Source organism: Rhinolophus ferrumequinum, chromosome 8, assembly GCF_004115265.2.
Source record: "Rhinolophus ferrumequinum isolate MPI-CBG mRhiFer1 chromosome 8, mRhiFer1_v1.p, whole genome shotgun sequence".
Lineage (NCBI taxonomy): Eukaryota > Metazoa > Chordata > Mammalia > Chiroptera > Rhinolophidae > Rhinolophus > Rhinolophus ferrumequinum.
Window position 1 is genome coordinate 31,205,130 of NC_046291.1, and position 22,323 is coordinate 31,227,452.

The window sequence follows — 22,323 nt, forward strand, 5'->3', positions numbered from 1 at the left end:
GGACGGATCGCAAAGTTGAAGAACGTGTTTAGGGCAAAGCATTCTGGGACTTGGGATAGGACGAGCTTCAGCAACGATGGCTCGGCAACGCTTCTCGGTACCTCGGCTCGAGGGCATTTCTCAGGAGCACTTCACGCAGCACCTCTACCCACAGGTGAGGCCCTCGCACGGGTCGGATCGCAGGAAGCCGGGAGATACTTGTCCCTACCACTCGAGTGACTCCGAATTGGTTTCTTCCGACCCCAGGGTGTGGGGAGGAGGTGGCAGGCGGCTGAAAATGCCTGGTTAGCTCTGCGGCCAAGGAGAGGGCACAAGGGGGATGTCAGCTGGTTCATCTGTTACATCTTCCGGACAGAACAGCTGCGCGTTCCTGGGGAGCAGGATAACCGCAGAGAGCTGAGTGCGAGAAACGTTTTGGCTAATAAGCCCTGCTCGCTGCGAAAAGCGGCCTTGCAGTAAGTAGCCCTATTACGTAGTCTTTTGCCGTTATCAGGGCAATGGAAATTTCTCCTCCACCACCTCCGCCCCGTCTCTATTTTCCTTCAGGTTTCCTAAGTTTAGAGGTTTTGCGGACCCCTGTTGGCGCGAACGGCCCGTCAGTCCACTCGAAACAAAGTCGTATCGAAAGAAAGGAGCTGTATTTAAAGGAGCAATTTTTCACTACACCGAGCCAATAGGAGAAGCAATGGGAATCCCCCAGGAAACTTCCACCGGTCTTGGTCTTGGATTCTAACTAATCTGGGTTCTAGTTCAAACGTTGTAATCTTTATATGTGAATCCGAACCTTAGTTCTTTAAAAGAAAATTGAGAAAAATATTAAGGGGGAAAAAATATTTTTACTTGCCGTGCTTTGCAAGGGAGTCAGAGGTTCCAAAAACTGAGAATAAAGAGCCCAGCAGATACTTAAAAAAAAAAAAAATCCACTAGTTTACAGTTAGTCTCTTAATGGTAGAAAACACCCTCAGCAATTTTACTTGATATTTACATCTATAAGGGTGGTCAAGGAGCTACCGTTCTAGTGTAAGGGATGAATTTTTTTTCTTTCTTTTAGGAGTTAGCAACCTACAGAGAAGATTCAAGCCCTCATTTATTTGGGGGACTAGTGTTGAACGGGTTGTTGTTGCCCACCCCACCCCACCTCAGAATGTGCTAGTACAAGATACCTGCAAGGCAGTATTGTGAATATCAAATGATGTATGTGGAAGTGCTAAGTAAGATGCATAGCAAAACGTGTTTTGTAGTTTAATCTTTCCAGACTAGACATATGAGGTCAATTAAAGTTTGAGGTCAGACAACTAAGTTTGGGAACTCATTGCAATAATGTCGCTAACCTTTTTTGATATCAGAGGGGTATATTCATTATGAATTTGTACCAACTGGACAATTAGTTAAGTTTACTATTTGGAAGTGCTGAAAAGGCTGCGTGAAAAAGTTAGACGACCTGAACTTTTCACCAACAATTCATGGCTCTTGTATCATGACAATGCACCAACTCACACAGCACTGTCTGTGAGGGAGTTATTAGCCAGTAAACAAATAACTATATTGGAACAATCTCCCTACTCACCTGATCTGGCCCCCAGTGACTTCTTTCTTTACTCGAAGATGAAGGAATTGTTGAAAGGAAGACATTTTGATGACATTCAGGACATCAGGCGTAATACAACGACAGCTCTGATGGCCATTGCAGAAAAAGAGTTCCACAATTGCTTTGAAGGGTGCACTAGGTGCTGGAGTCGGTGCATAGCTTCCCAAGGGGAGTACTCTGAAGGTGACCGTAGTGATATTCAACAATGAGATATGTAGCACTTTTTCTAGGCTGAGTTCACGAACTTAATTGTCTGACTTTCGTGTGTCACAAAGAATCACTAAGTTTCATAAAGTGGAAAATCACAAACAACACTCTGGTCACAAAGTAATATAACTATAAATTAATAAAATTGCAAAACAAGACCTTGTTACTTTTACTCAGAAACACTAAGGTAAAGCTATGAGGGACATGCACCTGTCTTATTTTAAATGTTTTAATAATTAACGGTGTGGTACAGGTGGATGAATAGACAATCCAGAGGAATAGAAAGTCTGTATATGTTATATTCATATATCCACATATACAGAGGGTACCAAAAAAATGTATACACATTTTAAGAAAGGACAAAACTATTAAAATTGTAATACTCAATATATACTGATAACAAAAGATGAATACAAGTCATGTTTGACTTCTGCAATTACAAGAGGTGCTCAAAGTGGTTACCATCAGCGTCCAGACACTTCTGATTACGGCAAACTACTGCTTGAGCAGTGTTGACCAAAGTGTCCACTTGTATACATTTTTTTGGCACCCCTGGTATATATCCATAGATCGATATATCCATATATATATCCAGAAATAAGTTTCCATTCATACAGAAATTTAGTATGTGATGATCGTGTCATTGTAAAAATCACTGGGGCAAAGATGAACTTTTAAATCAGTGGTGCTGGGACAGTTGGATAGTCATTTAGAAAATGATAAAGTTAGATTTATATCTGATACCTTACATAGAGTACTCTCCAAAGGGATCAGAGCTCTAAATGTAAAAAAATGAAACTACACAAGTAGAAGAACAGGGGTAAATTCCTCTCTACTATGGGTGTATAGGAGGGCTTTCTAACTGTGACTGAGCTGTAATTCAGGTGTAATAAAAAGATTCAAGTTTACATAAAATACAAACTGGGGGAAAATATTTGCAACATGTATTTCATAAAAGGATAGTAAAAGCCCATGTATGTGAAGAACTTTCAAAAATTAAGTAGGGAAAGGCCAGAAGTCTGATAAAAAGTAAGCAGTTGACAAAAAAATAAAAATGCCCTCTAAACATTTGAAAAGATGTTCAACTTTGCTTTATAAGAGAAATTAAAGCTACACTTAGGTACAATTCTTACCTATCATATTAGTAAAAATTAAAAGACTAATACTACACTCTTGGTGAGGCTGTGAAGAAACTGTCACACTTTATGCCAAGTGGTATAGCCCTAATGGAGGGGAATCTGGAATATGTAACATACATAGGAGAGTGATTGATTAAACTGTCCATTTACACTGTGGTGTACTAAGGTATAAAAGGAATGGAGATAATCTGAACTGATAGCAGTGATTTCCAGGATATAGTTTTAAATTTTAAAAAGCAAGCTCTAAAAGAAAGTACACGATATGCTACTTTTTGTGTAAAAAAGGAGGGGGAGAAATAAGGAAGTATATGTTTTTGATCACTTTGCAAAAAAGATACAGGAACCATAAGTCAGAAATTAATGAGACTGGTTATCTATAGGGGATGAGTACAAGGTGGAAGAATGTGGATGGAGTGGTGCTTTTGTATAATTTTTACTTCGGCGATCACATTACTATTTTACATTCTAAAATGATAGTAATAAAATTAACAAGGATGAGGAATGATTTAGAAAAACAAAATTCTAATGTAGAATATGAAAAAAACAAGTGAATCTAAGTAATGGGGAGGATGAGAAGTAACCCAAGTCATTTTTTAACCCAATACTTTGATCGTATGTTCTCAGTAAAGACAAAAAGAACTGTAAACAAATACTGAATTCTAGTTAGTATACTTGTTGTTTAGTCTTATGACTTAATAATTTTAAAAGTACTTGTGAATTCTGGGATTCTGCAATTTATTAAACATTGAGGGTGATAGGAACCAGGTTTCCCACTGTTAGAGAAGGGAGTTACAAACATAAAAATAAGATTAGAATGAATCTTGTCGTGTAAGATCAGAATTGGAGGTATCATTATTGAAAGTGTTGTGGTTCATATATACATCCATTAAGTGTGTATACATATATATGGAGAGAGAAATAAATAGATATAGATATATGCATATATGGTGTGTGTGTGTGTGTGTATTTTGGGGGAGGACAATTTCCTACCTTTGCCCACTGAGAAGGCCTAGAAGTAAAGACACCCCCGTAGCAATGAACACATCTAGCACACAGATCATAATTTCTAAATAGCGTTCCCCACTAAAAGAAACCAGAGCTGCTTGAAGAAATCACTGTAGGGCTGAGAGAGAGCAAGTATAAAGGATGCTGGATTGTGTTCTTTTGCCATAAAGTCAGGAAGTGCTCAGGTAAAAAGTCCCAAGAGCCAGCTTGAAGGGGCTCCTATTGGTCAAATCTGGGATAACTTGAGCATCAAAATTACATCAATAAATTATAACCCAGTGATTAAAATAAACAAATGGAGTAGTTAGAGCTCATTATTACATTAGAATGCCAGCTAATGTAGAAGATGATGGAATTTTTTAAAAGCACGAGTTTTGCACTCATCGTAGGCATACTTGACTCAGGCAGGAATTACCAGTTGATCAAAATTAACATCACAACTAATAGGACAGAATACCATGTGCCACCTGACTTGTTGCACAGAGAAGGACACAACATTGCTTCTGTGGTACATTCCTTCCCAAGATGCATAATCTGAGTCTAATTATGAAGAAACATACGAACCCAAACTGAATGGCATTCTAAAACATAATTGGCCTGTACTCTTCAAAACTGTTAAGGTCATGGAACCATTCCAGATTAAAAGAGATATGACAACTAAATGCAATGTGGCATCTCAGGAATAGGGGGAAAAATAACTATAAAGGATATTATTAGGACAGTTCGCAAAATTTGAATATGGACTGTGGATTAGATAACAATAGTATATGACTCAACTATAATTTTGATAATCTGGTTATGTAAGATAATGTCTTTGTTCTCAGGAAATATACTCAACTCTTTATAGAGATAAAGTAGCTTAATATTAGCAACTTACCCTGAAATAGTTCAGAAAAAACTAAATTTAATAATATGTTCCTCTCTATACACACATAGCATGAATGAGAGCAGATAGTAAAGGAAATGGGGCAAAATGTTAAACAGTTGGTGAATCAGAGTAAAGGGTATATGGAAGTGCTTTGTGATGTTTTTGCAACATTTCCATAAGGTTGAAATGGCATCAAAATAAAAAGGTACAAATAATATTTGATGATAAAGTATAAATTATAATCGTTTATGTTTTTGTCATAAGTAACACTCATGAAAATGCTTTAAATAATATTCAGATTTTTTTTCTTATCTCTTAGCTATTGGTGGTCTCATTGTTTTGTTTGGTTTTGTATTCCTAATGTTAAAATTTTGTTCTAAGTACCTTGCATGAGTCCTTTTCCTGTTATAGTGTGAATTGTCAAAAGGGTTGAGTTTGAGCATCTTGGGCTCAAGAATCAATTTCTTATTTACTTTTATCCCTCTGTTGTCAAATGCAACTCCTGATATATTGTTAGTTTTCCCTAATTATTATTATTTTTTTGTACTCTTTCCCCACATGTAGAGAAAACCTCTAGTGTTGGAAGGAATTGATTTGGGGGCTTGTACAAGCAAATGGACAGTGGATTACCTAAGTCAAGTTGGAGGGAAGAAAGAAGTGAAGATTCATGTTGCTGCAGTTGCCCAGATGGACTTCATTAGTAAGAACTTTGTATATAGGTATTTCCTCCTGAGGTTTACTCTGTGAATATACATAACTGGTTTTAAACCTTTACAATATTTTTGCATTATACAAAGACCATATGGCACTTCATCTTTTGGCTAGTTTGATATAATCATGGAATAGCTTACTAATTTTTAAAGAATGGCTTTTAAAAGACAAAAATTCTGAGGTTACATAATTATACAAAGACATTTCCAAAGACCATTTGTTAAATAGGGTGTATATCTGATACCATCTGGAATCATGGAAGGAAAAGAATTTTCATAACGAGGTACATTACATCTGAAGTTGGGTGTGCTGTATTCATTCAGTGCTTCACTAATCAATTGATCCTGGCATATTAGTAATTGTTATCTAGAGTTATAAATTCTAAAGTTTTCCTTCATAACCTATTTTGATTTTCAATGCCCTTATTTTTGGAAAATTTTCTAAATCCAGATTGTTTTTAGATAAGTATAAGCCCATGTTTTATTTTCCTACCTTCTCCAGAAATATAAGACAAGTAGTTGCTATGTTTGGTACAATCTTTCATCAATTCTGATAACTTTGGAAAAAAATCATAATTTTCTCTTTTGACAAAATAACCTTAAATACTTTTAATTTTCCTCATGGTTGTCATTTTGTTTTAGGATCTCTTAAAAGTAAATAAGAGGTAGTTTAAAGCTTCTGGATGTCTAAATTTGAAAGCTTTAAATGCTGTAATCTTATAGCTTTAATATACTATTTATTCCCTTGAGTTTATTCCCATGAATTTCATTAAAAATGTTAAAAAACAAATGACCTTCAGATTCTGAGCGTGTGCAGTTCCCAGAAAATTCAATCTATTGAAAAACCATGTAGTTCACAATAGCCTGTTTTTTAAAGGCAGTTAGCTCTCATTTGTTCCTTCCAGAGTTTAGAGACGAGTGAAATAGAGCTTTTAATAGCCAGGGCCATTCCTTTCTCATTAGAGTTTTCCAAACTCATATAGCAGCTTGCCAAAGCATTTCTCAGTTTTTGATCCTTTGAATATTTGCCATTATAGTTCTGGTTTTTAATAGGCCATGAATTGAGTTTAATTGTCATAAGTTTTTCCAAGTGTAAGAACTTTTCATTTTTTAATTAAATCAAAGGGGAAGAAAGTGCTGGAATGATAAGTGGTTTTCAGCCTGCAGTTAATGATGTTTATTTTCCAGAGAGTCCACTGCCATAACAAATGGTTATTGAAAATTCATTTTGAATTGCCTGATGTTTTGTCATGTGCTATAAACTTTTCGAAACTTGTTTTTGAAGCACATACATTATGTAATAGCTCTTACCCCAGCTTCCTCCAAACTTTCCACTAGAGCCACTAGAGTTGCAAGGCTTTTTTCTTAGTGCAAGAAAAAAAACAGACTTAGTCATTTTTGGCAGTTAATGGGGAATAGGAAAGAAGGGAGGCATCTAGGCCAAAGGCAGACTAGAAAGTAAGAAATCCTCCACACATTTATTATATCATTGTTATCATTTCAGTTTAATAATAATTATACAGATGAGCACACGGAGGCTAAAAAATGTTAAATAACTTAAACCTAAGATCATACAGCTTGAAATGATTGAATCAGGACTTACGCCAAATTTGCCTGACTCCACAGAACCCATAATCCTAACCCCTCTTTGGTACCACCTCCCTTACTAGTCTGTATGCCAGCCCAGACAAATGGAACTTCAATAACAGATGCCCTTCTTTGTGAAACATGCATGGGGTAGATAAGATCTCAAGGCCAAGGAACTTCCCAATTCATACCCAATGAATTGGGAGAATTCATTCCCAATTCTCCCTCTCTCAGCGTTGCTTCTGCAGAATGTCTGACAGGTACCACTCCTGAGGGAGACGGTTGCTGGGTGCACCCCTGTTCTGCTTCTCTGGATTGAGCCACTCTATCTGCCCTGTTCTTATAAAAGTCTTGAAATACTTCTGGGTTCTCCCTAGTAAAAAAGCTAAGCCTGGGCAACTGCAGCCATTACAGAGGTAGCTGTGGGCTAGAGGGCTTCCACGTGGTTCCCAAATTCTTCAAAGATGCTTTGGTGGGAATGAAGTCTATATAGTGAGGTCAGAGAAGGAAAACATTGAGTAGGAAGATGCCAAAGTATACAGAGGGTGCCAAAAAAATGTATACACATTTTAAGAAAGGAACAAAACTGTATTAAAATTAAAATACTGTATTAAAATTGTAATACTCAATATGTACGGATAACAAAAGATGAATACAAGTCATGTGTGTACATGTTTTTGGCACCCCTGGTATTTATTGATACAGTTAGCCAGAAACTATAGTAGGAGATTGGTCTGAATAGATGGCAGACCTTTCTTTTCTCTTGCAGTGCTCACTCTACATAATTACCAGCGGTGTCCCCAAGTTCAGAGTGACATTCACACTCACAGGACCTAGTAATCCATAATCTGGCATCAGATTCACTTGGCTTTGCAGGATACAGCATTCTAGAAAGATAGTATCAGTGGGATTCCTTATACCAATCCAGGAGCCTTTTTTTTTTTTTTTTGGCTCACCTAGTAACAGTTATAAGGGAACAGGACTATAGACGGGGCTACAGAAAAACCCTAGCTTAGACACCAGTAACATGAAAGACCCATAAACTTATCTTCTAGGTTCCTCCAAGGGGCATTCTCAGTTGCAGGAGTACGATGCACACAGAGCAGCCAAATCCCCTCTGCTTCCTAACAAGTATTTATAATCTACTCAGCAGCCTTCTAGTCCAGACAAAGTTCACCCATCAGGGGTCATTTATATAATAAACAGTGTTAACCTGACACCACAGCTGACATTCCACATTTATCTTAACCAGTTTGTTTCTAGGCAAACATTTCTAGGAGAAGAAAAGCCGAAGGTCATCTTTATAGAAGGATTTGTATATCTCCCAGTGGAAAGATATTTGGTAGCAAGAGTGCAAAGATTACAACCCTTAGTTGGAGGTTTGGAGGCTGGAGTGCAATGTGGGAGGAGAGGAGAGGCTTTTGGCCCAGATGCTTTTGAGGACTTCATTGACTTGATGTTGCTGATAAGGGATCATCTTCGTGTAGGGGGTGGTACTTTTTGATTCTGGATGGTTGAAGGGATAGGATGGGACCTGGAGGAAAGATAGCCCTCCTTTACCTCCAGGCCCTGGAGGTAAAAGAAACAAACTGCTTCTACGATACTCAGCCCTGTTCACCAGTGTGCTGGGAGCCTGGCATTCAGGCAGAAATATTGAAGAAGAATAAAACTCGGTCATTTCCCTAGAAGTCTCCTCGAGATGTTCCTCTGAAGCCTTACAATGACAGAGGGGGGGTGCAGGGGGCTGAGAACAGTGTTGGCGGCGGCTGTGTTCTGTGTGCTGCCCTAAGGCAGGACGATCAGTGAGAAGGCCAGGGCAACTTGATCTTCACTGGACCCTTTGCCTTCCTACTGTTTCTTCCAAAGGAGCAGAAGTAGTTGCCCCATTCATCACAAGACATTTTTGCCATGATACTTGGAAATAGGTAGCAGTAAGAGCTTGAAAGGTAACCAGACACCATAGAAACTTGGAATAGTTTTTTTCTCATAGTAACTTGGAATAGGAGGATATTGACATGAGAAGGATCCATCTGTGCCATAGATATAAAAATCTTTAATTTTTGAAATCAACAACTGAGGTCAAATAAGCACACCACTAATGAATTTTGAAAATTTAGAATTCCACATAATATTTTATAATAAAAATCATGGCTATTATAAAACAAGATCCTATCCAACTCTTAACAAGCCCCTGAATATAGTAATTATAGTAGTATTAGTTGATTTATTATTAATTCCAAGGATCCTTTTGTGTTTATTTCAGAACTTTACCTTTTGACAAGTTGGTTCAGAGAGCAGCTGAGGAAAAGCATAAAGAATTCTTTATTTCAGAGGTAATTAATTTTAACATTTTCTTTGGAAAGCATTAAAATTTGTAAATGGATTTTCTTATAAGAGAATTAGATATACAAGAGCTATAGCCTTCTCTGATAGCCCACTCTTAAGGTTTGATTGTATATGCCATACATGTTAGTTTTGGTATTTTGTTAGATCCTAAACTTCAGCCAAATTATCTTTCTGTGTCTCAGTATACTAATCTATAAAATAGAAATAATAGCAGTACCTATTTCATAGGGTTTTTGTGACAATTAACTAAATAAAATCTGTACTTAGCACAGTGCCTGACTAGAAACTACTCATTAAATGTTAGCTATTAATATTAACTTTCTTTAAAAATGCTTTGATCTGATATGCCAAGTTCAGATGCTAATGAAGAATTTATTTTCTTCTTATTGACTATTAGACTGTGTATTTTATTAATTTTTATCAGTGTGATTTGTGATTTCTATTGTGTGTATTTGCTATAACATTTGTTCAGAATAATTCTTTCTTACATTATAATCCACCTTTAGATAAGTCAGTTTAAATATCTTGCAGCTTATATAAATACATTTTTTAAAAATTCAGTGTTCTCTTAAAAGCACATTTTAAAAATAAATTGCTTTTTAAGCTTTGAATAAAGCTGTTGTCTGTTTTTGAGTCTGCTGGGCTTGTGGTTAGTTTGGTTGTAAAGGGTGTTGCATCTTAACAGTTTTCTCATCAGGTAAAGATTAGACTAGATTACCACCAAGGTCCCTAAAAACTCTGGAGGTCTGCGGTTCCATAGCATGACCACAATGTCTAATAAAACTGATTCCATTAGCTGTACCTGAAAAATGTTTTTTAACTTTACAGCCAAGCTTTAACATGTGTATTTAGTTGTCCTTTGGTATTTTCTTTTCCAAGGGTAATGAGAGGCACAGATTTAAATAGCCATGAAATGTCAAGTGAAGAAAATGAAATAGAAATGAGGCAAACAATTAAAGTCTAAAAATTATGGAAAGTGAATAAATAAGATGAGTATGGACTGTCAGTTTGGTCCTCCAGGAAGATGCTGAGATGGAATTCGAAGTGCAAAAGGTTTATTGGGGAATAATACCTGTGAAAGGAAAGGGCGGAGGATTGGCTAGAGGGAAGCCAGCAGCCCGTGATACAGATCTGACAGTCTCTGCCAGCTCACTGTGGAACTGCTGAGCAAAGACTGCTCGGTAGAGGAGTCCTCTGTTGGGTAGTAGTGTCTAGGCCTCTTACTGTCTGGCTCAGTCATTGGTTAGGGCTGTCCCAAGAAGAGCTTGACCTTGGTTCAGAGGCTGAGGTGGACCTGAAGGAGTTAACAGCTAGCAGCTACAAGTTAATCTTACTCCTTGCAGCTAAGTAGTGAGTACTTTCTTGAAGGGGGTCTGTGCAGTGCATCTCTGTATCTGCCACATGAATTTATTTTTAAATCCTGAACTATTAGAACTGGTAGAAAACTCTTGGAATTTTGAAGAACATATTTTGAAAACTATTTAGCTGGTAGTAAGTTTATAGAATGAATATACCTGATATGGTACTAGCTGAAAATATAAAAACAATGAATCTGAAAGTTTAAATTTATGATCTTAGATTTATAACATATTACTAAGGTAAATACGATATATTTTGCAGTTTGCATTGTAACAGTCAGTGTAGATATAAGAGACAGAATTCTTGTGTTGGATGGCCCCTGTGCTTGAGCAGGTATATCTCAGTTCTCTAATTCGTATAGTAAATGCAGGCAACAGCAATGTTTTGTTACTCAGTTCCCTATTACAGCTACACAGTGAAGTATAATTGATAATTTAAGTATCAACTTAAATTTACTACTATAAAGTAATGTATTTCTAATTTATACATGGGCTGACTCTTAAAAGATTTGGCTTGAGAATTTATATAATCAGGGATAGGCTTAGCTTGATAAAACAATGTTCCAGATTTTTAAAAAAATTATTTCAAGTATTTTATTTATACCCTGTTCTATATTTGTATTATGTTAGTCCGTTGTTGGCTTCAACAATACCTTGAAATCATGTGTGCTATACAAATGGGAATTCTTTTAAGTCTTAAGACATTATTAAGAGTCTAAGTGATTTGGAGTGTAAAGTCTAAATTAAGCATTGTGGCTTTAAATGTGATATGTACGTACTGCCTTTAGAATTTATTTTACTTAATGTTTTGTGGATCCAGTCATTATTATTACAAGCAGTATATAAAGACATTTCTTTATATGGCCACCAGAGAGCATTAGTAGAAAGGGTAAGAAAACGGAACTGTTTTGAAACTGACTTAATGGGGTTAGATTTTAAGACTGTTTCCTTCCATTTTTACTTTCTAATACTTTTACATGAGAACTGATGTCATTTTTCTTTGGGATGTTTAAGGATGAGAAGTACTATTTACGGTCACTTGGGGAAGACCCCAGAAAGGTAAGAATTCTGACTATAAAACAATTGTTCAAAGTCTAAATGGATCTATCTATCTATCTATCTATCTGTCTATCTATCTCTCTCTCTGTATATATATATATTTTTTAACTGGCACTGTAATTTGTATTATTACTGCCTGATATATGACCTGTTTTATGCTTTTCCATTTTTTTCTCAATGATTCATGCCCTTAAATAAGTACTATTAAAAGTTGATAACTTAGTTTTCAAGTAGGACCATAGAATCTTAGTGTTTAAAGTCGTCTACTCCAATGTGTGCACAATTAAGAAATCCTTTCTACTGTATATTTTATAGATTGCCATTCAGCTAATAAAATACATTCTAAAATAATAATAAAAATTCTGAATAATCCATTATATAAGCTTTGACATGCATTCAGAGTCCAATTAATATGGCTTCAGTATTAAGGAGTGGTCCCTGAAATGATTAAGATGATATTTTTTTCCTTTATGTCACCATTTACTTCTTTACCTTCTTTTATTCTCCTCCCTCAGTGAAATCCACAAGTTTTACATAGTTGATAACATTCAAGTTGTTGACTCTTAAACCTAAAATACTTAGTATTAGATGACAATTGTATGAATTTTGCTTAATGTAGGAAGAACCTTTCTATAAATGCAGCATAGCTAACTTAACAATAATGATATTATTGACTCTGCAGTCTTGACACAGTCTATTATTCTTCATTTGTTGGCTATGGTCACATCCTAGTATTTTAAAGCAGTGAAGAGAGTTTTGCCCAATTCGCCCTTAATATCATGGACTCTGATGGCAGCCTTAGATATAATAAGCATTATCCCAATATTGTGTTTATTATTAAAATTCTTACTGTATTTCTCTCAATGCAGGATGTTGCAGATATCAGAAAGCAGTTTCCGTTATTGGAAGGAGATATTAAGTTTCCAAAATTCTTCAAAGAGGACCAATTCTTTTCCAGTGTTTTTCGAATTAGCTCACCAGGATTACAACTTTGGACACACTATGATGTATGCTACAGAAATGAGAAATCTAAAGCTAATGGTGATCTTTAGCACTTACAGATTTAATAGTCATAGGTCCAGCTCTGTAGGCTACGCTAAAGATCTTTGACATATAATTTGCTGAATTGTCAGGTTTGAAAACAGGTGCTCTGCAAGGCAGTGAGTGATACAGAGTGAATTATTAGCTAATGCCAAAGCCTAGTTTATCACATTTGCATTTCTCTGTGGGCTTGTTCTTGATGCATTATCGTATGTATATATACTGAATTTTATGAAGTTTTTTTTTACATACGAAAAATGGCCACCAGAGGAGGGTGAAAATTGTGAAAGTGGAAAAAGTGCTAAGATTGTGGTATGAGAATATTGAAATGATACACATGACTAGATGGAACTGTTATTCAGGTGAAAGGCAGAAGTTTCTGGAAAGCCATTTCTACTTAAAAGAATTTGGGGATATCGATGGTCTTAGGACATATATCCTCTGAGAATGTCAAAAGTCTACTGTATTTGTTGAGTAACAAGATGTGTAGATTATTGATTTTGATCATCCTATGGTGTTATATTTTTATTTGCTTAAATATATACATATATGTATTAAAAAATATATACATCTAGTATTGTACATGGTTTTGGTGTTGGGTGGAAAAACTTAGGAAGCTACAGCAATACCTAATAGGTGTCTAAAGATAAAGGAATTTTTTTTTAAGTTCTAAATAAAACTATATTAAGTTTTATAATGAGTTTTATAATTCAGCTGAGGACCTTTTGGGAGGATTTTAACATAGCCACTTCATAATTAAGTGAGATAAGACACAAAATCTTAGCATATTATTTTTTAAAGGTTTTACATAAATGATATGGTGAGAAAATGATGTGGTAACTCAAATAATGTTTTTAACTAGTCTATGACTTTTAAAATTTTAAGTATTTTTATATTGAGTTATAATGGAGTATTATAAAGCTTAAATTAAAAAGTCAGAGGCATGCTAGTTATATAGTTAAGGTTTATATAAGTAAAGAGTTAGTGGTTAAAGGAGAAATGCTTTGTAGAAGTGATATGTAAATAATCATGAATATATCTTAGTATATTATATTTTAATTCCTTAGTTGAGAATTATGTAGCTCTGCCTTTTAACATTTTTCACAATCTGTACCAACAAAGTGCACCCTTGCATACACGGAATAGTCAAGATTGCTCTATTAATAGGTATATCAAAAAAATTTGTCAGGTTATATTCCTATAGAAATAATTTAGAAATCAAGATACCTATAAAAAATTATGGCTGGCCATACATTAAAAGTTATTAAAAAAGCAACGGTTGCCACAATACCTTGTATTTTCCCAACACCTACATTTTCTAAGTGCTTTCCATCTGTTGTCCAATGTTGGCCTGATAGCATTCCTTGTCAGGTAAGTAACCAAGGGGAGCCTCAAATAGAGTAACTACCCTCACTGTCATAATGGTGGGGAAAGGACAAACAGTTTTGACTTCAGATTTCCTCATGGCTTGCCAAGCGTTTCCATTTTAAGGCAGAAATATCTTAGTGAAGGCACAGTTGTGTTTGGAATACAAGTGTTTTCATTATAATATTACAGTGTTTTATAAGAGTTTTAGATAACGTGAGCCAAGTCCTACTAAAGGATGGAATTTAAACATTAACTGGAACCGTTGTTTCTATTTAATGTGCATTTTAGATATTTCTTACTGATAAGTTCTTATTGGTCTTTAGGTAATGGATAACTTCTTAATACAAGTGACAGGAAAAAAGCGTGTTGTACTGTTCAGTCCTCGAGATGCCCAGTATTTGTATTTATCAGGTACTTTAAAGTTTATATTTTTAAAGTCTAGTTTATTCAGTTATTTTTTGAGAAATCCCTTTATTCTCATAGGAAAACATTTTAGGGCTTCTTCCTAGTAATTATAATGTATTCTCCATTGTATATGTGTATACATGTGATTATAGGCTATATGAAGAATGAAATTTTCAGATTTTCTTAATTGTAATACATCGATGTCAGTGGTCATAAATAAAGGGTGGGTCATTGAAAATTTTGTTAGGTTTCAGGACAATAGGAATTGTTCTCACAGTTTGGCTACAGTAAGTAATTGTACAGAAAAGAATAACTTTTCAAATGTATGTAATTTCTTTTTTAAACATGCTAACTTTGCTTAATCTGTATTATCCTTTCTTGCAACTTTTCAGGTACTAAATCAGAAGTACTGAATATAGATAACCCAGACTTAGCTAAATATCCACTGTTTTCCAAGGCTAGAAAGTATGAATGTTCCCTTAAAGCTGGAGATGTATTATTCATTCCTGGTAAGATTTCTAGAACTCAGTAATTTGATATTTAAAGTCTGTATTGTCACTCATCCATTATATGATTTTTTTTAGTACAAAAGTATATTTGTTATATGTATCCTGTCCTGTACAAGATGATTTTTATACACAACTGTGTACATGTGTTTAAAAGTATGCTTAGGCAAATTATAAAGTTAACAGTCTTGTTTTGCAAAGGCAACCTATAAATACCGTACTTTATTAAATGACATCAAGCAATATACTTTCTGTCTGGGAAAGGTTATACCTGGTTATTCTTTTTAATCATCTTATTTCTAAAATATTTACATGTTTTAGAACTATGTCTCTTAAGTATTTACCAAGAAATGGTACATATATTTCAAAGCCAATACAGATTTAGAGATTTTATTATATATCAAAATGTTATGATCTCCAACACCTGTGATGTCTTTTGTGTACATTATTTTTCTACAGTCTGAAATAGTGTTACTTAACTTCTTTGTACAATAAGTATTAGTTGTTACTAATGTGATGTAACTAATGTCTATAATTATTCTGAAGTGATACCTAAAAATTATAAAATAATTAAGGGGATGCATTAACAAGTCCTATAGTTATTTTCCCATGTGTAAGTTAATATGTTTACAATCAATACCCCTTTTCAATGATAGAATTAAGTTTGAAAATATTAATAAAATTAAGTTTAAAAGTATTAATAAAAATATGATGATTTCATTTGGGGCTGAATTATAAATTTCTTGAGGACAAGGAACCATGTTTTATTCATCTTTGTTTTCTCCAAGGGGCCTGATACAATGTCCTTCACATAATTGATTGTCTATAAAAATATAATATGTTGACCTCTAATTCTTATATTCATTGAAAATATCTAGCACACTAGTCTTATTGCCATTGCTTAAATTTTTTGGTTTTTTTATCATTAGAGTGTGGTTAAGGATTATTTAGTTTTCCCTTACTCTGTGCACAACTTTAAAAATAAAGGGGGGGGAGCCAGAAATGCTGACTATTTGCATATATTTTGAAATAAAAGCAAGTTTCTCATCTTTGGATTTAAATTTAACAGAATGGTTAGCTTTTTTGCTGTTATACTGAATAAGAAAAAAATATTCTGAAAGAGTGGTTAAGATTAAAACCACATTTGAAAACTAGTTCTGCAAATTAAAATATTTTAAGCTTTCATTTTTTTCTAGAGCACTCTTTGAGTTTGTTTCTAAAATTCAGCATCTTATAAATCTTCCTTTCACTAGCTTAAACATTTTTTTGGTGTGATTAGTATTTCATCTTTGTTATATTGTGGTATTGCTTTGGTATTCTTGTAAGCACCTATATTTTGAAAATATTTACACTCAATTGAAAACAAACAAGTAAACTTTGTAGTGGAAGTAAAAAGCAGCTATGTAATATTGTAAAGTTTACTCACCCTCTTCTCCACCAAAATGCTTGCTTTAGTTTTATATACTTATTGTAAAGGAGCTGAAAGAAATATAATTACATTAGAAATATAAAACTGAGGAGGCTACAATGAATGCAAATTTTAGCAAGCTAGAAAACCAAATGCAGCTTGAACAGGAAGTCTTTGAGAACAAAAGTACTGTACTGAGTCAGAAAAGGTCAAATATACTCCTCAAATAATTGAAATGTTCTGTGTACAAAAAACAAATACTTTGATGTGGTTGTGTGACTCAGGAAGTATAAACAAGTAACACAAAACACAGCCCCAAATTACAGAACTACAAAACAAATATAACTTTATTATGTCTTTCAAGTTAAAAAGGAAAAATTGCTATTTCCAAAGGTTTTAAATGTAGGGTTGTGCTGTTGACACTTTAAATTGGTTGGCAGTTCATAAAAGTTAAAATGATTCTGTTTAAAGCTGGGAGCGTGCTAACGAAGGGATCTAGTTATATAATAAGAATTATTTCTTACATTGGCTACATGCAACTTGTGATATTTCACTGACATTTTGGGTTTTTTTTTAACTAGGTTTTATTTTTAACTTTTTTTTTTCCTCCAGCTTTATGGTTCCATAATGTAATTTCTGAAGAGTTTGGAGTGGGAGTGAATGTCTTTTGGAAACACCTTCCATCTGAATGCTATGATAAAACAGACACCTATGGAAACAAAGATCCTACAGCAGCGTCAAGAGCAGCACAAATTTTGGACAGAGCCTTAAAAACACTGGCTGAACTACCAGAAGAATACAGGGACTTCTATGCACGGCGAATGGTCTTACACATTCAAGACAAAGCCTATAGCAAAAATTTTGAGTAAATAGCAAAGTGAACGCAATGAATATAAACTTTTAAATACAGTTCAGCTCAATTATTAGAATAATATTACAAGACCTAAATTATTTTTATAGATTGTTAAAAGAGGAAAGGTAAATCAATTTCAGATTTAAAGATTAAGTACAGAGGGGTGTTTGTGTAGTTTCTATTTAATACAGATTGTTGAGGTTCAAAGAACGCTGTACTGGGACCATATTTTAGCTTCAGATGCAAATAACTAAAAATTCCACTTTTAATGACTTAAAATGTATTGAATCATTATACATGAAGTCTGCTGACCTATGGGGCTTTAGTATTTCTGATCCAATGACTTACTAGTGTCATTAAGCACCTCTGGGGCTTTTTTTCTCTTATTTCCAGCTGCAACATTGGCGTCATCCTAAGGCTGGCTATCCTCGTGCTCATGGAATGATTGCCAATAGCATTGGGCTGTGTGCACCTTCATTTATATGCAGTGGAGGATTCAGGCTGGATTCCAGGGGCCCTCGCTTAATACAAGAAAGCTTTCCCAGAATTTGCCACCAAACCCTTGGGTCTCATTGATTTGGCTTATAAGTGTCCATCCCAGAGCCAAAGGTATGGGCAAAAGGTATGGAATAACCCTTAGGCCAGTTGGGTCTACTGGAGCTGGAAGTGGAATCCTCTTCTTCTGAGGTACATGAGGTATACATGGGAGTAGAATGGATAATTTTTAAAATCAGGATTCTGATAAAGGAAAGAAAGTTGGGCAACCAACAATGTCTACTGCAGTGATCTTTTGAGCTTTTAAAAATAGATGGCTAGGTCCCAACTTTATGGACTTTGATTCAGTATGTTTGGGGTTTGGTATGGGTATTTATGTGTAATAGACTTCATAGGTTGTTTTGATGCATAGTCAGGATTGAGACAATTAGATTAGATGATAGTAATTTGGATTACTAGTTTTATTATCCATATTATCCAAACAAAAAAATGTTTACTCTGATCCTGGTTTTCTTGGCACCCAGTATAAATCAGGCCTGCCCCCTTTTTCAGTCTTTGAATGTCAGAAAATATTCAAATCAGTTTTAATGTATGCCTACAGCTAAACTTGAACCTAATTAAAGTTTTCTCCACTACACACTTTTCCACCTCTCATTTTTTTAAAGAAAAAAGAATTTTAAAAACACATACATGAGAGATCCCAATAATGTTGTCATTGAAAACAATGAGCCATTGTATGTGGATCTGTGCCAGTCTTTGTTTTGGACTTAGTAATTATTTGCACTGCCATTGAAGATGAAATATATTTACTGGATACAAATGTGCCCATCTAAAGGGATCAGAGTATATCAATTTGGTTCATTTTTAATTAGAAAATAATTTGATCGAAAATAATTCATCCACTCATATTCTGTGTTTGGAGTTAGATTAATTTCAGGTATAAAAAGCAAATTGCAATAAATAAGAAAACTATTCTGAACTTCCTAGGCGTCTTTGAGGATACTGAAGTTACTCAGGTAAACATGAGAATCTGTCAGAAAAGGAATTGTTGTATTAGCCAGATATAATTACTAGATTTTGATACTTGGTTACTTCTTAGGTTAAGCAAAGAACTTTTTATTTAAATGACTCTTTTTCCTTTGGGAAGGAAAAAAAGAAAAAGAAAACCCATTAGTTTGAACAGGTATTTATAGTCAGCTTTTTAGTAAACCCTCCTTGGTTTTGCTTTTTTTTTTTTAAACCAGTAAGAGAATGAATGCAAAGCATATGTCCAGAATCACATATAGAAAATCTGGAAGTAAAACTGAGATTTCACTTTACTGGGTGAATATTCATTTTAATTAGTTTATTTGGTAAGCAAACTGAATGACCTTAGGCAAGTTTAATAATCTTTATGAAGCTTATTTTCTTCACCTTTAAAATAGAACTAACTTACGCTTTCTAGGGTTGCTACAAAAATACAAGGAAACAGTTCAAGGGCAGGCACATGATTGATGGCTGGTACTAGCTTCCACTTAATTATAGTCCTTATTTGCTGAGAGATTTGAGGTAAATTATGACATCTAGAAAGCCTGAAATGAACACTTTGGGAAGTTTTAAAATTATTTCCTTGGTCATAATTGTTAATGTTGGTGTTTATTTTAATCTTTTTTGCCTACCTGGTTGAGACCAAATGAGATGTTTTTAAATGCATATTACACAGTATTTGTTAGCTGTAACTTCTCAGGAATTCCAAATCTTAGAATTTTGTTGCTGAAAGGGATCTTAGAAATCACTCATCAATCCAGATTGCTGAAGTGATTGTCCAGGCTCACAAAGCTGGGTGATAGAAATTGGAATTACAGTTGTGACCAGATTAGTAATTCTCCATTCTTTCTCCTTTAGGCATAGCTCATCTCAAATACTTCTGAATACATTATGTAGTTATTTGGCTACAGTTTGGGAGCTTGACCTCACCCACAAAGAAATAGTTTTCCTCTGCCAGGGAAATTTCTCATTGTACTACTTGCTACATAGACAAGGGATACAAAGTAAGACTAATGATGAACAGGTAGACAGTAGAGTGTAATATAAAAATGGAATATTGTGCAGTCATTGAATGAGACAGACATGTGTAATGACAACGAATTTTCCAAGATAATTAAATGAGAAAAAAGTTTGAAGCTATGGGTATAGTATGCTGCCATTTGTATAAAACAAAGATGCTCTAAGTAAACATACTTGTCCAAACAGAATTATCACTGCAAGGACACATTAGAAACCAGTGACAGTGGCTGCCTCTGAGAAGAGGTTACACAGTAGGTGGGCAGACTGGAATCTGCAGTTATGTATTATTCTAATTTTTTGCCCCTGTATGTATTAGTCTTAAAAAATAAATTTTAAAAATACATGTGGATAGTAGCTTTTCACGAACATTAACAGTATTTGTCTTGGTAATTATGTACCAAGACAAATACTGTTATTCAGTAATTAATTTCACACTTGTCACTTTCATGAAATATCAAAACAAGAGAAACAAAGTCAAGGAGGCTTATTTTCGATACTTTTGAACAGCAGCTATTTGAACATTTGGAAAGAACCTTAGTAACAGGGCAGTTCTCTCACCTATCTAAAGTTGCCAGTAGAAATCTAAGCTGAATTTAAGAAGTTGACCAAAAAAAAAAAAAAATGCAGGTCTGAAAGGAGTTGGAACTGTGCTGCTGTGACTCCTTCCCCCAGTGCTAAAAAAACAGATGTAGTCAGGAGGAACTAACAGATTGGCAGTCCCCCACATACCTCTGGTGTTACCTTAAAGAGTTATTTCAAGCATGAGTGTTTGGATGTCTTAAATACACCTCAGCTGTATTCTGTTTTTTAATGTTCAATTAAATGGAATACTAACATGACCATCTAAGTGACTGCCTGTCTCAACCACTAACTTAAAGCTACTAGGCCTCTCTGCCTTTGTAAAGAGCTACCAGAATTTACAAATGAGGTCTATCTACATGCATATCTTACCCTCTAAAGCATGTTTCTCTTAAAGGCTCTTACACAACAACTCTTACACGAATACTACCTTTTGTTTCATATTTTACCTCTTAAGTCTTACACATTTCTATACTCACATGCTGAGTTTTGTCTGTACTGTAGCCTTAGTGCCTAGACCTGCCTTGTCCTTGCTGAGTGCTTAGATGTTACACAAATGAGAAACAGATCACACCATATTCTAACCAAGGAATACAGACACCTGAGATGATTAGCACCAAAAAGGAAGAACTTTCTTATTTTTGAGAGATTTGTTCTCTAAGAAATCCAACAGAAGAAATGGAAATAATGTAAATTTTTGTGGAGAATATTAAGCAGATACGTATTGTCATAGGAAAGTTTCAAAGTTGCTCATTTGAAAAAAACATGGGGGTTAATGAAAACACATGTAAACCCAAAATGGCAAAGTGGAGAGAAATAGCTTCCTTCCAAATAACGATCTGAAGTTTTAACACAAATCTAATAACATAAAGCACATCCAGACAGACTTCTGTAGATTAAATTTAATACAATTGTACATTCATGCTGCGGCAGTAACAACTTGCACGTTATTTGTATGTATGACTACTTTTCTCAGTTGACTCATGACATAAACACAAAAAGGCACAATCCAAAAGGATATACTAACATTTACAATAGTTTTAGACAAATGGGGAGAAAAAACACATCTGAAGTATTAAAATACGTGGATCAACTTGAACATATTTTCATTCAAGAAATACTCTGCTTTTCAACAGTCTCATTTTGATGCAGAGGCAGTTCCAGGTGTCTAGTGAGTTATTTTAATATCCATTCGTTTTAATATTCAATATAACAATTACAATTAAGCAGTCATATGACTAGATAGCTAAAGAACCCAGATTTTTCATGTATCAGATTTTTTAATGAATCCTGCTGAAAGTTCTACTTTTTCCATTTTAGTTAATCTTGTAAAAACATGCCTTTCCTTGCCCCATCGTTAGAACATTCAGTATAACTTAGCTATTTTACACTAGATACACATGAATTTAACCAAAGACTACTAAACATTGAAAGCCATCCAATCAATCATGGTGCTAACTTAAGACAAGGTAGTATTAGAATCAGGCTGACTTGTTTCCTTGTTGGGAATTTTTGGTCTCAAAAGAAACAGCAGGTATTTAAAGAAACAAGCAATATAAGATTACTTTGTCATTTAAAAAAATAATTTGAGAGACACTATAGAATTAAAGGATGTTATTTTTAAGCATTTGGTAAGTAAGAATCATTTCTTATAAGCCTGAATACTTGGAATGTATTTATAGTCATTAAAATATAATTCTGGGAAAAATATTTTAATTGTATATTGTTTTAAGAATTTAGGTCCTGTAGGTTATT

General features: G+C 34.5%; 1 protein-coding gene across 2 annotated transcripts; it reads left to right on the top strand.

The window, feature by feature from the left end:
* The first annotated feature begins 37 nt into the window (after window positions 1–37).
* On the top strand, window positions 38–17,674 carry TYW5 (tRNA-yW synthesizing protein 5). Of its 2 annotated transcripts, none has more exons than XM_033111711.1 (8): window positions 38–154; window positions 5,372–5,526; window positions 9,368–9,437; window positions 11,823–11,867; window positions 12,737–12,874; window positions 14,600–14,687; window positions 15,074–15,190; window positions 17,208–17,674. In XM_033111711.1, exons 1-8 carry the CDS (start codon window positions 77–79, stop codon window positions 17,462–17,464), a joined length of 948 nt encoding a protein of 315 aa, XP_032967602.1. In that variant the 5' UTR covers window positions 38–76; the 3' UTR covers window positions 17,465–17,674. The 2 variants fall into 2 exon arrangements, 1 of the variants encoding a protein (XP_032967602.1); XR_004423638.1 differs by having other exon boundaries at window positions 48–154; window positions 5,372–5,507.
* The last annotated feature ends 4,649 nt before the right edge of the window (window positions 17,675–22,323 follow it).

Coding starts and splice junctions, on each gene's coding strand:
- TYW5 (XM_033111711.1), top strand. CDS start 77: ATGGCTCGGCAACGCTTCTCGGTACCTCGGCTCGAGGGCATTTCTCAG. Junction 155..5,371: donor CGCAGCACCTCTACCCACAG/GTGAGGCCCTCG, acceptor CCCCACATGTAG/AGAAAACCTCTAGTGTTGGA. Junction 5,527..9,367: donor AGTAAGAACTTTGTATATAG/GTATTTCCTCCT, acceptor TGTTTATTTCAG/AACTTTACCTTTTGACAAGT.